At 41.5% G+C, this 16,648-nt stretch overlaps 1 protein-coding gene across 2 annotated transcripts in view; it reads left to right on the forward strand.

Moving 5' to 3' along the window:
- sdk1a (sidekick cell adhesion molecule 1a) overlaps positions 1–16,648 on the forward strand; it is a 563,685-nt gene that overhangs the window by 456,903 nt on the left and 90,134 nt on the right. For both annotated transcript variants that reach the window (XM_063012551.1, XM_063012559.1), the window contains exons 16-21: positions 430–570; positions 4,997–5,178; positions 11,559–11,674; positions 11,911–12,106; positions 12,586–12,684; positions 15,517–15,708. In XM_063012551.1, the coding sequence (XP_062868621.1) occupies positions 430–570; positions 4,997–5,178; positions 11,559–11,674; positions 11,911–12,106; positions 12,586–12,684; positions 15,517–15,708 (926 nt within the window). The remainder of the gene's footprint in view (positions 1–429; positions 571–4,996; positions 5,179–11,558; positions 11,675–11,910; positions 12,107–12,585; positions 12,685–15,516; positions 15,709–16,648) is intronic.

A 16,648-nucleotide genomic window follows, 5' to 3' on the forward strand; every position in this document is an offset into this window, starting at 1 on the left:
GCAGCGCTGCTGTGTCTGATCCACTCATACCAGCACAACACACACTAACACACCACCACCATGTCAGTGTCACTGCAGTGCTGAGAATGATCCACCACCCAAATAATACCTGCACTGTGGTGGTCCTGACCATTGAAGAACTGCATGAAAGGGGGCTAACAAAGCATGCAGAAAAACAGATAGACTACAGTCAGTAATTGTAGAACTACAAAGTTCTTCTATATGGTAAGTGGAGCTGATAAAATGGACAGGTAGTGTAGAAACAAGGAGGTGGTTTTAATGTTATGACTGATCGGTATATATATATATATATATACAGTATATACTGTATATACAGTATATATATATATATATATATAAAGAAGAATAGTTTAATATTCTTACTTGTTATCTTACTTATAACCTTGGACATTCTCTAATTCTCTTTAGGTTGATGCTGCGTGAGGAGCCACCCAGCGCGCCACCCAAAAACATAGTAGCTAGTGGGCGCACAAATCAGTCAATAATGGTGCAGTGGCAGCCCCCTCCAGAGCCCCAGCTCAACGGAGTGCTCAGAGGTTACGTCCTCAGGTAGGATCTCATCTCCCTCATAACACTATTGTTTTATTCACAGTGAATATCAGTTCCATGTACTGCTGTCTTTTATTCAGCAGTGATAGTTATTGAATGCATTTCACCTAGCTGTAAAATGTCACCATACAGTAGTCTTTCACTGGTCTCTCCATTAAGCTCCTAAATTTATGTACAGAGATGGTTGTTAGATGGACACCCATTGGTGCAGAACTTCATTTATCAGGCCTTTATGGCAGAGTGTCAGGACAGGACAGGCATATGAAGGGCACCTTCAAGTTTGCTACATGCCATGTAAAGGTAACATGAGGACAAATTCTCTAGTCTGGTCTGAAAAACAGGCACTTTACATCACCTGGCTAATACTGTCCTTACAGTGAATCATGGAGGTGGCAGCAGCATCAGGCTGTTGATTGCTTCTCAGTGGCAAGGACATGGAAGTCTTGTAAAAATCAAGGGACAGATCTGGACATCCTGCTCTAGAGTGCATGCCAGCTTAGACTGGGGAAACAGTTCACATTTTAACACGTCAATGACCTGAAGCGTACAGCTAAAACAACATTGCAGTGGCTCTGGGGCAAGTCTCTAAATGTCCAGATAGTGTTTTATATCCTTGCCCTTATCTAGTCTCCATAGACTGTCCCTTGGACTTCATGGCTTGATTTATATTCTGACAATACAGTGTAAATTGTGGACCCTTAAAGACCCAAATAGGGGCCTTTTTAAAACAAGTCTAATACAATAAAATTTCAAGAGGTGGACTACAATTGAGTTTTAGACACATATCAAGGAGAATTTAAGCTGACTTGATGCTTCTTACAATTAGGAATGCCACAACAAAGGGTCTGTACACGAGCTGACATTTCGAATTAGTTGGTTCGAAACTCAGCTCTGTCATTCAGCAGACTGGGCCCCTACACAAACAATGATTGACTGTTGTTCAAGAGGGGTGCTGGAGCGGACCTCGTAATTGATGCAGTTACGACCTCTGCTGGCTGATTGATGGCACCTGAACAGAGACAAGGAATAATGAGGATCAGGGTGTGTCTTTCCATACACAAAGCTGATCCACATATAAACTCGCCTCAAACAGGAGAAAGGATACAGTCGGCTACTGCACACGTGTCGGAGGGGGCGTGTGTTAGACACGGCTCTCCTCAGTCTGAGCGGAGGTCAACGTCAGTGGAGAGGAAGCGACTAGATGGAAGCAAAATTGGGGAAGAAATGCAAAAAACAAAATACATAAATTAAATAATAATAATATTTAAAATTGTAATTATTTTTAAAATCGTTAAAAACATGTTATTATGGGTAATTTAGTGTAGACTGGTGAGTAAAATGGCAATTTTAGCAATTCAAAATCAAATCCACATCATAATAAACACAATAAAGTGCACAAAAAGGGTCTTTATATACATATATATGTATTGTTTAGACATTTTCTCCCTTTTAGCGTGTCCAATTGCCCGATTGTGTCATGCTTCCTCTCCACCGATGCCGATCCCCGCTCTGATTGAGGAGAACAAAGCTAACCTACGCCCCCTCCACCATGTGGGCAGCACGCCGTATGCATCTCGTCACCTACACCTACACTGTGTATGGAGAGACACACCCTGACAGCACTCTTTTCCCATCGTAATTGCATTAGTTATGAGAAAGTCCCTATCCGGCTTTTTAAATATCTCACCCCTATCTGAACCACAGGCCAATCGTTGTTCATGTGGTTGCTCTGCCCAGCCGGCAGGCAGAGCTGAGATTTGATTTGATACATGTATTCGATATCCCAGCTCTGGTGTTCCAGCATGTGTTTTTAGCGCTGCGCCACCTGAGCGACCCCACTTAATACTTCCTGAAATTGATCTATAAATGATCCAGACGTTCAGAAGTTTGTTTTGTAGTAGCACGCCTGTCTTTGTATAAATCAGGCTGAATTTTGAGGTTGTAGCCAAACCTCTACTTTGTTGTAATGCACAGACTACCTGCATTTCTATTGCAGTAATATTTTTGCTTTTTTATTTAAATCACTCCCAGAACAGACTGTCCATGCTTACTCAGATATTTTTGCATTTACTGCATTTCATCCTGTTCTTCCATTTTTGGACAAACTTGCAAGCAAACATCTTGAACAGCAAGCAGCTTAAACTGTCAGCCTTCATTTATCAGAACAGAAATAGTCGCCTTTTACCAGTGCTTTAACAGGGATCTGACTGTCAGTCAAGGTTTCATCCAGGTAAAGGGTACGGTGATTTGTGAATCTGATTGTGCCCTGAATTATGCACTGCATACACCGCGATGACATCCAGACAACAGACTAATAAGAACATAATGTTATGTGAAGTGAGTGGAACAGTGCTCTGAGAGTTGAGCTTGTGTGGTTCCCAAAAGCAAGGTCTGTGTTTGTTTCATGAGCTAATGGGAGACTGGGTGTACCCATAGCTAAGCTGTGTTTGCCTCAGCCCGCGTGGTGTCTGGGGTACCACGGTTCCTAATCACAGCTGCTCTCACCACGAGAGCTAAGACACCCAGCACAGCGCTGGGAGTCAGTACAGCTAGACGGGAAGCAAACATTTGTCCCCAACAGGCCTCCTGCAGTTGAAGAAAAACACAGACCATCTGATGGAGAGCCCATCTGCTTAGGCTGCCGACAGTCAGTCTCAGCTTGCTTTCAATTCTACTGAAGCATTCACAGAATTACACTGATGCAATTTGTAATACTGTTTAAAAATACAAACGGGGACTTTTGAGGGGTGCAACTTCCTTTCACTCGATCAACATTTTGAGAGTTTTACTTGAGGCTGGTAGTCTAAGACAGACTTATTTATTCTGCCAGTATTTGAGTACCACCAAAGTCTAGTTAGTCTAGTTTGGTGCTACTTTAAGGGTTCATCAAAATGTTTCCGCACTTTTTAAAACTCTATTTATTAAGAATTTCTAAAATAAATTACATCACTTCTCTGCATAGTCACCTTCTGATGCATTTTTCCCAGTGTCGTACCCACTTTTTAATGCCATCAGCTAAAAATTTTATTGGTTGAGCACGTAGCCACTGATGCACCGCTGCTTTCACTTCATCATCACATGAATATCTTCTTCCCCTTAAAGCTTCTTTGAGTGGTCCAAAAAGGTGGAAATCAGATGGCGCTGAATCCAGATTTATGTCTCTGACACGACCAATTACTGGGCAGCACAGTGGCTAAGTGGGTAGCACTGTCGCCTCACAGCAAGAAGGTCCTCTGTTCGATCCCCAGGTGGGGCGGTCTGGGTCCTTTCTGTGTGAGTTTGCATGTTCTCCCAGTGTCTGTGTGGGTTTACCCCCACAGGATCACCACAGAGCAGGTATTATTTAGGTGGTGGATCATTCTCAGCACTTCAGTGACAATGACATGGTGGTGGTGTGTTAGTGTGTGTTGTGCTGGTATGAGTGGATCAGACACAGCAGCACTGCTGGAGTTTTTAAATACCGTGTCCACTCACTGTCCACTCTATTAGACACTCCTACCTAGTTGGTCCACCTTTTAGATGTGAAGTCAGAGACGATCGCTCATCTATTGCTGCTGTTTGAGTTGGTCATCTTCTAGACCTTCAACAGTGCTCACAGGACGCTGCTCACGGGGCGCTGTTGGCTGGATGTTTTTGGTTGGTGTCAGTCCAGTAGTGACAGTGAGGTGTTTAAAAACTCCAGCAGCACTGCTGTGTCTTATCCACTCATACCAGCACAACACACACTAACATACCACCACCACCATGTCAGTGTCACTGCAGTGCTGAGAATGATCCACCACCCAAATAATACCTACTCTGTAGTGGTCCTGTGGGGGTCCTGACCATTGAAGAACAGGGTGTAAGCAGTAGAGAAACAGATCGACTACAGTCAGTAATTGTAGAACCATAAAGTGCTACTACATGGTAAGTGGATCTGATAAAATGGACAGAGAGTGTAGAAACAAGGAGGTGGTTTTAATGTTATGACTGATCGGTGTTTATAAGCAAGCTTCCAATAAATCAAACTAACACGGGTTCAGTTTCATTTAGGTTTAAGAAAGGTAGGTTCCTACTATTGCTCAAGTGTAAGGGAAGGTCACATGTATTTTCTGGTTGTATTCTCTCGAAGAGACTGAGAAATAATTATACTGTATATTGCCATTATACCAACAAATCTAATAGTGGCCTAAACTTTTGCCTGATACTGTAAATAATCCAGTCAAGTCCTTGGGGACTTGTGCACATCAATACATGGTGAGCTGAACTTCACAATGTGGGGAAATAATGGTTAAAAAATAATATAAGTTGTAGTTAGCTGACTCATACCAGGTGACACTGCTTTATTGTGTGCCATGCACTGGCTTCTAATAAAGCAGCAACCTGCTAGAAAATCAGCGTGGCTAAACTATTCATCCATGGATTCATCAATTTTTCCCTTCCGTAGGTATCGGCTGGCAGGGCTCCCTGGCGAGTATCAACAGCGGAATATCACCAGCCCTGACATCAACTACTGCCTCATCACAGAGCTCATCATCTGGACGCAGTACGAGATCCAGGTGGCTGCGTACACGGGAGCGGGTCTTGGCGTCTTCAGCCAGCCCGTCTCTGAATACACGCTCCAGGGAGGTGAGACCTTCCAGCCTCAATCACTCTCCTTCCTTTTTTTCTCTAACTTCGTTCTGTAGGTTAGTTGGCAGATGGAGTGATGGGAAGAAGGACAGCAGGGGATGTGCTAGCCAGAGCAGTTGAAATCAGCACATGTTTTACACAACTCTTTCCTGCTGGGAGCAGATTGGCCATGATCAGACACGGCACTCGTTTCATAAGCTGCAGACTCACGCTGATGTTAATCCTCTTCAAAACTATTACATCAATTATTCCCTGGGCTATTTTTCTGCTCTGTGGCTTTAAATAATTATTCTTCACTAAGGAGGCTCAATGAGAAGACAAAGCTAGAGTGTATTTTCTAAGACACACTTGATTGGTCAATTTTCAGATTTTGAAGAGGGGCAAATGTATCAACTTCACACACAGATCTTCCATTTGTTTAGAAGGACTGTCTTTGTGTAGACATATAATTTTAATCAGACCTTTATTTGATTTTTACTGAAGGTTAATTCCTGCAACCAGGGTCAATTAATTAGCAATAAACTAATAAACTGCAGCACTACATTTATTTATTTTATTCATTTATTTTTACCAACCACTTTATCAGGTTAGGGGAGTGATCATCACTTGTAGTCAGAAATACACTGATCAGCCATAACATTAAAACCACCTCCTTGTTTCTACACTCACTGTCCATTTTATTAGCTACACTTCCCATATAGAAGCACTTTGTAGTTTTACAATTACTGACTGTAGTCCATCTGTTTCTCTGCATGCTTTGTTAGCCCCCTTTCACCCTGTTCTTCAATGATCAGGACTCTCCCAGGACCATTACAGAGCAGGTATTATTAGGGTGGTGGATCATTCTCAGCCCTGCAGTGACACTGACATGGTGGTGGTGTGTTAGTGTGTGTTGTGCTGGTATGAGTGAATCAGACACAGCAATGCCAATGGAGTTTTTAAATACCGTGTCCACTCACTGTCCACTCTATTAAACACTCCTACCTAGTTGGTCCACCTTGTAGATGTAAGGTCAGAGACGATCGCTCATCTATTGCTACTGTTTGAGTTGATCATCTTCTAGACCTTCATCAGTGGTCACAGGACGCTGCCCGCGGGGCGCTTTTGGCTGGTTATTTTTGGTTGGTGGACTATTCTCAGTCCAGCAGTGACAGTGAGGTATTTAAAAACTTCATCGGCATTGCTGTGTCTTATCCACTCATACCAGCACAACACACACTAACACACCACCACCATGTCAGTGTCACTGCAGTGCTGAGAATGATCCACCACCCAAATAATATCTGCTCTGTAGTGGTCCTGGGAGAGTCCTGAGCATGCAGATAAAGAGATGGACTACAGTCAGTAATTGTAGAACTACAAAGTGCTCCTATATGATAAGTGGAGCTGATAAAATGGACAGTGAGTGTAGAAACAAGGAGGTGGTTTTAATGTTATGGCTGATTAGTATATATGGACACTTCTTTAATTAATACATTCGGCAATTAACTCGGGAACCATTTCTGAGAGGTGCATAAAATCAACCATGCTGTCTCAGTAGTCAAATATGGACAATAGGATGGGGTATACAAAAAATTGAGTTTTTTTTTTTTTTTTTTTTTTTTTACAATATTGCTGTATTTTAAAGAGTCATTATAATAAAGCTTATCAATTGATTTATAAGTAATTGACTTGCAAATGCTGAAGCACTTAAAGCATAAACATTGCCAGGACTTGTTTGCAACAGTGGGTTTTAGCCCATGAAAATCCATGAACTTCCTACAATTGTCACAAGCATTAACACCCAATTAGTTGAACTGGTACTGAATAAATCACATTGGAACCATGTTCCATGGAGTGATGAGCAGTCTGACAGTCTGACATGGCTCGTGAGTGAAGCAACAGAAAATCATTTGATCTATAATACTGAGGGTTAACAGGTTCAAGTCCTAATGATTCTATAACACATCTGTGGCCAGGAACTGTGAGCTGCTCACTTGATGGAAGGAATGGCATCCTTGTCTCCCTTGTCAATTATGTGACACCAAGCCATCTCTGGTGACTGACAGCTTGTGTTTGATGGCATCTTATCTAGGTGTGTTCAATAGCCTGATGACATTAGACATATGTAAAATAATGGCTGGCTTTTAATACAGTGTATCACAAAAGTGAGTACACCCCTCACATTTCTGCAAATATTTCATTATATCTTTTCATGGGACAACACTATAGACATGAAACTTGGATATAACTTAGAGTAGTCAGTGTACAACTTGTATAGCAGTGTAGATTTACTGTCTTCTGAAAATAACTCAACACACAGCCATTAATGTCTAAATAGCTGCAACATAAGTGAGTACACCCCACAGTGAACATGTCCAAATTGTGCCCAAAGTGTCAATATTTTGTGTGACCACCATTATTATCCAGCACTGCCTTAACCCTCCTGGGCATGGAGTTCACCAGAGCTGCACAGGTTGCTACTGGAATCCTCTTCCACTCCTCCATGATGACATCACGGAGCTGGTGGATGTTAGACACCTTGAACTCCTCCACCTTCCACTTGAGGATGCGCCACAGGTGCTCAATTGGGTTTAGTCCATCACCTTTACCTTCAGCTTCCTCAGCAAGGCAGTTGTCATCTTGGAGGTTGTGTTTGGGGTCGTTATCGTGTTGGAAAACTGCCATGAGGCCCAGTTTTCGAAGGGAGGGGATCATGCTCTGTTTCAGAATGTCACAGTACATGTTGAAATTCATGTTTCCCTCAATGAACTGCAGCTCCCCAGTGCCAGCAACACTCATGCAGCCCAAGACCATGATGCTACCACCACCATGCTTGACTGTAGGCAAGATACAGTTGTCTTGGTACTTCTCACCAGGGCACCGCCACACATGCTGGACACCCTCTGAGCCAAACAAGTTTATCTTGGTCTCGTCAGACCACAGGGCATTCCAGTAATCCATGTTCTTGGACTGCTTGTCTTCAGCAAACTGTTTGCGGGCTTTCTTGTGCGTCAGCTTCCTTCTGGCATGACGACCATGCAGACTGAGTTGATGCAGTGTGCGGCGTATGGTCTGAGCACTGACAGGCTGACCTCCCACATCTTCAACCTCTGCAGCAATGCTGGCAGCACTCATGTGTCTATTTTTTAAAGCCAACCTCTGGATATGACGCCGAACACGTGGACTCGACTTCTTTGGTCGACCCTGGCGAAACCTGTTCCGAGTGGAACCTGTCCTGGAAAACCGCTGTATGACCTTGGCCACCATGCTGTAGCTCAGTTTCAGGGTGTTAGCAATCTTCTTATAGCCCAGGCCATCTTTGTGGAGAGCAACAATTCTATTTCTCACATCCTCAGAGAGTTCTTTGCCATGAGGTGCCATGTTGAATATCCAGTGGCCAGTATGAGAGAATTGTACCCAAAACACCAAATTTAACAGCCCTGCTCCCCATTTACACCTGGGACCTTGACACATGACACCAGGGAGGGACAACGACACATTTGGGCACAATTTGGACATGTTCACTGTGGGGTGTACTCACTTATGTTGCCAGCTATTTAGACATTAATGGCTGTGTGTTGAGTTATTTTCAGAAGACAGTAAATCTACACTGCTATACAAGTTGTACACTGACTACTCTAAGTTATATCCAAGTTTCATGTCTATAGTGTTGTCCCATGAAAAGATATAATGAAATATTTGCAGAAATGTGAGGGGTGTACTCACTTTTGTGATACACTGTATATCAGAGATTATAATTAGCAACATTTCAATTAAGAGGAAAAATAAAAGAAAGAAACTGGGTTTGGCACATGGCTACCCTCCCAAATGTACAATGTCAGCTGTAGAGTTTGATTGATACGGAATATGAAATGGCAACAGTAAACAAGGCCTGATTACCCAACATTGGTGCTCGACCTTACCAATAATCATGTGGAACAATAGACACGCACCATTTTCCGAAATATAGTAGAAAGCCTCCTGGGCGGCACGGTGGCTCAGTGGGTAGTACTGTCACTTCACAGCAAGAATGTCCTGGGTTCGATCCCTAGATGGGGCGTTTTGGGTTCTTTTTTTTGTGGAGTTTGCATGTTCTCCCCGTGTCTGTGTGAGTTTCCTCTGGGAGCTCCGGTTTCCTCCCACAGTCCAAAGAAATGCAGGTGAGTTGGAGATACGAAATCTTCCATGACTGTGTTTGACATTAAACTTGTAAACTGATGAATCTTGTGTAATGAGTAACTACCTGTGGTCATGAATGTAACCAGAGTGTGTAAAACTTGATGTTAAAATCCTAATAAATAAATAATAAATAACTGGAAGCCTCCTAGAATGGTGGACCAACTATAATGAAATGTTCAACAAATGTTTTTAAATGTAATGTGTGTCCACATATTTCTGACCATGTAGTTTATATACTAGCTTAATAAAGACCAGTAGAGCAGACCTTTTCCTAAAACTACTGCAGGAATGTAATGTCTTGGCCATCAACAACCATAATTGCCGTGATTACATTCAAGTTATGATGTTCCACTTTTTTCATATAGCGTTCAAGGTCATCAGGTTGAAGAGGGTAGCTGTGAGCGGTAAAACGTGTACATTTGCTTATATATTGTAGAGTGGAGAACCTCTTCTCCACAGCAAGGATTTGTGCAGTAAGAGCTTTCAATGATGTTAGAAGTCACTGGCCATTAGACAAGAGCCACTGCATCTGGAACGTTAGCTTTTATTCTTGTAGATATTTTTTTAGATGGTAAAAGTGGGCTTCTGGACCTTTTGAAGTGCTTTTTGCAACCATATTTCCTCCTAACCAATTATTAGCCTGCTCTAGGAATACGGACATGAAAAGAGAATAGGTCATTCTGATCCATTATCATCTCAGTGCTGAAAAGTCTTAGCAGCCAAAGGTGAGAGCTTAATTTAGAACAAATGATCCTGTAGGCCACGGCGAAATGGGACTTGAAGTATTAAGTGCTCTTTCGTCATTCAGTCAGATTTATGCATATGTCCGTCTCTTAGTTAAGAAAAATGATTGAGATTTGGCCATAACGTACATGTTTTTTTAAACCTAAATTTAATTGGGATTAAGCGTTTAGAACTCCTGTCAACTTTACTATGCATATTTGCCACTCATATATGAGCAGGTCTGAGAGAAATACTTTAAAATTCATTAAAGGGTAAATACTAAATACATGGTGGTAATTGTGTTTTGTAATAATACACCATAATCCTGACCAAGATGAATCAATTAGTGAAAATTATTATTGAAGTAAATTATCATTGTTTTAAGCTGGTACCAATGGGATATGTCAAGAGTCCTGAAGACCTGCTTTCACATCTCATCCTTTCACATCTCAACTGTCTGAGAGGAGTTTGGCCTGCTATTATGTATCTTTATTTTTTTTTAACATGCACTGAGAATTATATACACCGATCAGGCATAACATTATGACCACCACCTTGTTTCTACACTCACTTACTATATAGGAGCACTTTGTAGTTCTACAATTACTAACTGTAGTCCATCTGTTTCTCTGCATGCTTTTTTAGCCTGCTTACACCCTGTTCTTCAATGGTCAGGACCCCCCACAGGACCACTACAGAGTAGGTATTATTTAGGTAGTGGATCATTCTCAGCACTGCAGTGACACTGACATGGTGGTGGTGTGTTAGTGTGTGTTGTGCTGGTATGAGTGGATAAGTCACAGCAGTGCTGATGGAGTTTTTAAACACCTCACTGTTACTGCTGGACTGAAAATAGTCCACCAACCAAAAATATCCAGCCAACAGCGCCCTGTAGGCAGCGTCCTGTGACCACTGATGAAGGTCTAGAAGATTCAACTCAAACAGCAGCAATAGATGAGCGATCGTCTCTGACTTTATGTCTACAAGGTGGACCAACTAGGTAGGAGTGTCTAATAGAGTGGACAGTGAGTGGACACAGTATTTAAAAACTCCAGTAGCTGCTGCATCTGATCCACTCATACACAAAACACACTAACACAACACCACCATGTCAGTGTCACCACAGTGCTGAGAATCATCCACCACCTAAATAATACCTGCTCTGTGGTAGTCCTGTGGGGGTCCTGACCATTGTAGAACAGGGTGAATGCAGGCTAAAAAAGCTTGCAAAAAAACAGATGGACTACAGTCAGTAATTGTAGAACTACAAAGTGCTTCTATATGGTAAGTGGAGCTGATAAAATGGACAGTGTGTAGAAACCAGGAGGTGGTTTTAATATTATGGCTGATCGGTGTATACCTCCTAAAAACATAGAACATGTAAATTGGCTATTCTATATTTCTATATGGCCTCATGGTGTGAATAATTAAGTGATGCACTATAGATAGAAATGAAGAAAAAAACTATACATATTTTCTTTTCTTTTGACTAGTTCCCACAGCACCCCCTCAGGATGTAGAGGCTGTAGCTGTCAACTCAACCACAATCAAATTCACATGGAATCCTCCTCCACAGCAGTTCATCAATGGCATTAATCAAGGTTATAAGGTAATCCACTTTTCCTGCTTTTAAAGAACATACTGTGTTCTACTTGCTATTGAAATGTCTATTTTTGTGTAACCAGACGCCCTGTTTACAAACTGTTTAGGCTTCAGACATCAGATGCTACATTTTATTCACTTTAGACAAACAGACGACTGAAAGTTGATCTCGGTGACCTAGTGTTGTTTAGAGTTCTGAGATTCAGCATCTTAATGACTTCTCTTCCTGTCTCGTTTGTTTAGTTAATGGCTTGGCCTGAGCACTCTCCAGATGCCATCACCGTCGTGACTATAACCCCGGATTACCATGGCACCCGTCACCTGGGCTACATCAGCGGCCTTAAAAAGTTCACCTGGTACCTAACTTCAGTGCTGTGTTTTACCACTCCAGGAAACGGCCCACGCAGCACGTCAAAACTGGTCCAGACGCACGAGGACAGTGAGTACTGACCTATTCTCTGATTAAAAAAAACATGACTTCAGGGGAGGACTTTATCTTAGCCACAAGAAGAGTCCTGAAGATTAAACATGTTGCACTCATTAATTGCTTAAAGACCGAATTTCCTTGTTTTGCATAATTGATATGCTCTGTCACTAGGATGTGTTGCTAACCAGTGGTTCTGAAAGACTTTACTGCTGTTTAGTTTGTGGCTGCAAAGGGCATTGTGCTGTATGCTAATTTTTTATAGTCTAAAAAGTGACTTTAATTAAACTCATTGTTCCAGAAATATAATGTCAACACGCTTTGACATTTTGGAGTGTGCATAAATCCATTCATAATTCTACAAGTGAGGGTAATTTGATTAGCTCATCAGCAGCGGTGCAGAGCAACGTGTTGGAACGCAGCTTTGGGCCGGTTAAACCCTGTGGCATTTTGTCATTGTTTCTATCATGTCTGTGTTCGTTTGTTTACCTCAGTTCCAGGCCCTGTTGGGCATCTGAGCTTCACAGAAATCCTTGACACGTCTCTTAGAGTTAGCTGGGAAGAGCCTGTGGAGAAAAATGGGATCATCACAGGTAAGTTTGATTCACAGGTTTGGCTTAAAAGCTGTGTTTGCTGTCCAGAACTAAGAACATCAGTTTACTTTAGTCACCATTCTCAGTCTTGACTTTTTTTTGTTCCTTGTTGCCAAAGTAACGTTGTTACTAAATGTTTGCTTTGTCCACAATACTCAGTTTTAAACCATGCTTCCCAACCATCAAAATGTTTTAAAAGGTGCCTTAGCTTTGCATAGATTACTTACCAGATTTACATTTACATTTTTGGCATTTAGCAGACGCTCTTATCCAGAACGACTTACAGAAGTGCTTCCATAGTAAACATTACCTTATCAGTATTAACATTACCTTATTACCTCACATTACCTTATCAGTATTAATTTGGTACATGCCCATCAAGACCAGTCATATAGTGTTAGTGGTTCAGCAATAATTGTACCCTAATTTCTGATCTCCAATTCATCTGAATATTTGAGCATGTTTTAATATATTATGTAGTGTTATTCAGTAGTGACTAAAGCCTATTGATAAGAAACAGCCAAGAGAATTGCAGGCATGACAGTAATTTACACCAGCCCTCAACCACTGGGATCCAGGGTTTGCATCCATAGCAGTGCTATCAACTGGTGGGTACTTACATACAAACATTATTGTCTATGTCTGAGGGGGGCTGGGGGTGGCCGAGGACCTGTAATGTATTGGCGTCCTGTCCAGGATGTGTTACTAAATTGCTCCCAGTGATTCCGCCTAGTAAACTGCACCCACCACAACCTGAGAGTTTATCTTTCAACAGCCAAATCATCAGTAATAATAGAAGGTCAGCCTTAGCTAAAGAAAACGAACAGAATTGGCTATGCTGCTTTAGAAGATCAGTAAGATACATATAGGAGTCAAACTGTAAACATTTGAAATTCGGATTTTGTAGACAGTGCAAAGCTTAACAGGCTGCCAGTGTAAATGAAACGAGACCGAATAAGTTAAGTGTGAGCTGAAACTTGCTAAAGCATATTTAAAAAACAGTGTAAAAACAATGTGTGTCTTGCTTAAAAGCTATTGTGGGAGCTGTCTATACACTTTGCACAATATCTTCCATAAATTTAGGGTGAAATATCCACTTTTATCAAAGATTTGGGTGGCATGGTGGCTCGGTGGGTAGCACTCACTTGCCTCACAACAAGAAGGTTCGGGGTTTGATTTCCAGGTGGAGCGGCCAGCGTCCTTTCTGTGTGGAGTTTGCCTCAGGTGTCTTTCTTTTGTGTGAGAAGCCCACAAAAAGCTTATAAAAGGCCTGGAACTATTTAAACATAAATAAAAACATTGTTACAAGTAAAAAAGGAGAAATACTTTTAATATTTAGTTATAATTTTAAGCATGACTTTACAATCTTCTATGACTGTTTCTGCCTGTGTAGCATGTTTACCCGCCCGCTCTTGCTCGCAACCCTTCAAATCAATCCCAGGCCGTGACCTGTTGGTTTTAAAGTTGTGTAGTGAGCTGTAGGCTTTAGATGTGCAAAAATAAAAAAAATCCTATTCTTTGTTTTTTCAAGGCACCTTTCACGGCAGTGGTGCACATTTGTTTGTTAGGGTGATTCACTGCATATTAGGTTTCTCCTTGTTCTTAAATAAAAATCAAATATGCTGGGATCTCAGCTCTGCCATCCGGCTGGACTGGGCGTCTACATGAACAACGATTGGCTGTTGTTCACAGGGTGAGAAAGCCGGACAGGGTTCCTCATAACTGGTGCAATGACGGCCTGCTGGCTGATTGATGGCACCTGCACAAAGTCGAGGAATAATGAGGATCAGGGTGTGAGTCAGTTGCGAGGCTCCTCAGTCAGCAGTGGAGGGTTGTATCGTCAGAGGTGAAGCGTTATGCAATCAGGGTAATTGGATATGACTAGATTAGGGAGAAAATTGGGGAAAAATTGGACTTCATTACACAGCACAAGGTAAATCAGTTTAGAGCTGTTGCATTTTCATTAGCAAAGAATGTTAGTGTTTGTATTTTTATTAATGATTTACTTTTGGTTCTTTTGTTTTATCCCCAGTTCAGTTGCCAGAAAAAAAAATTGAGACTGAAAATGTGTGTTCATGCATCTTGTCTCGCAGTTACTGTTTTTAACAGAATAGATTTGAAATGTATGAAAAATTTGAGGAGTCTTATTCTGAGATGCCTGAGATGTTGGATTCAAGAAGATTAAAGACTTCCTCCCACGCAAGCTTAATAGAGAGGAAAAGAGATGAAGATGAATGTGGAGGGGCACTATGATGCTGGATGTAGATTAAACAGCCCTAGTGAAGGGAAGGCATTGAATGCAGATTAAGCACGGGGAGACGGATGAGATTAGAAGTGCATTAGAGTGAACAGCTCTTGTCTATAGCAGTAAACCCAGCTTCGGTGCCCTTTGAATGTTGGGTATGCTTGTTTTCGAGCGAGTTGTCTTACTGCAAAGCTTGATTTATGAATGCTTCAATGGAACAGGACATTCAGTGATTGGAAACAGTGCTGACTGTGGTGGAAAATACTTCCAATAAACAGCAAATTACACTGGACCTCTGCTGGCTATTAGTCTCAGTTAGATCCAGGTTAGGCAGCGGGGTCCAAGGTCTGGACCACTCACCCCACTACGTTTCTTCATTTTGCACAGTGGAGAGCATGTGATTGTTTATTTCTAGCCTAAGACTTCTGCTCTGGTCTCATGAGGGTGTTTGTCACACTTTAGAGGGTGTAAAATTGAGGAGTTCAGAATGGCCTTATTCCCTGGAGCAATCAGCCATTAGTTGTTTAGTGGTTATGACTCTGAGACCTTAAGTGTTTTTCTGAGCCATGGCTCTTTGTTTCTCACAGGTTACTTTGTGTCCTGGGAGGCACAGGGCCAGAAGGAGTCACGTGTAGAACGCACAATGCCCAACAGCACACTGGAGTACAAGGTAACTGGCCTCACCTCTCTCACTACATACACCCTGGAGGTGGCAGCTATGACTGGGGCAGGTGTAGGAATGCTTTCCTCTTCTACCATTTCATCAGGAGTTCCCCCAGGTAAGGTGTTCTTCAAACACAAAACCCAACAACCTCCTTAACTGTAAACATTATATAGAAATTTACCAACGTGTACGTACATACACTAATGAGCCAAAACATTAGAACCAGGAAGGCTAATGGTATTTATTAAAGAAAAATATTATGAAAACTATAAAGACGTATGGAACCAAGAATGTCAGTGTTCCTGTCAGATCACAGCTTTGCTTTCTCTGATTTTGTTTGGAGCTGCTTTAATAGCATTAGTAAACAGCAACAGCCAATGGGCTACCAGCCAAAGAAAATGACTTGCTCTGAATCACCAATATACTGGGCTCTACCACTGAGTAAATTAAACTGAGAAGTGGTTTTGTACCATTAGTAATTATAATTAATATATTGGCAATTGCTGGCACACTTCAAATGTATTTACTTCTTCAGCAATGTAGCTATTGATCCTTTCTATTTATTAAGCCAGGCTAACTAATAATATAAGCAATGTGCGTATACCGATCAGCCATAACATTAAAACCACCTCCTTGTTTCTACACACACTGTCCATTTTATCAGCTCCACTTACCATTTTGAAGCACTTTGTAGTTCTACAATTACTGACTGTAGTCCCATCTATTTCTCTACTAGGGCTGCCACTAATGAATTTCTATCGATTAATCTATAGACTATCGATTAGTCGATTAATCTAAACGATTAATTATCCTTCAAAAAATGTAATTCAGAATCTCATTTACGCTTCTTTTATTTTAACAAGATGTATGGCATAATAATATGGCACAGAACTAAATGTAAACAGGGTTTATGTCCATATTATCAAATTCTCAAGTGCTCCATATTAAACAAAGTGCAGCATGTGTTTATGGCATTCCGTACACAAAGCAAAGTGCTTAAATTATAGCAGAAAAAAGCCACGTCTCATTAAGTCCAAAGTACAGTAAAGACAAAA

Source organism: Trichomycterus rosablanca, chromosome 2, assembly GCF_030014385.1.
Source record: "Trichomycterus rosablanca isolate fTriRos1 chromosome 2, fTriRos1.hap1, whole genome shotgun sequence".
NCBI lineage: Eukaryota > Metazoa > Chordata > Actinopteri > Siluriformes > Trichomycteridae > Trichomycterus > Trichomycterus rosablanca.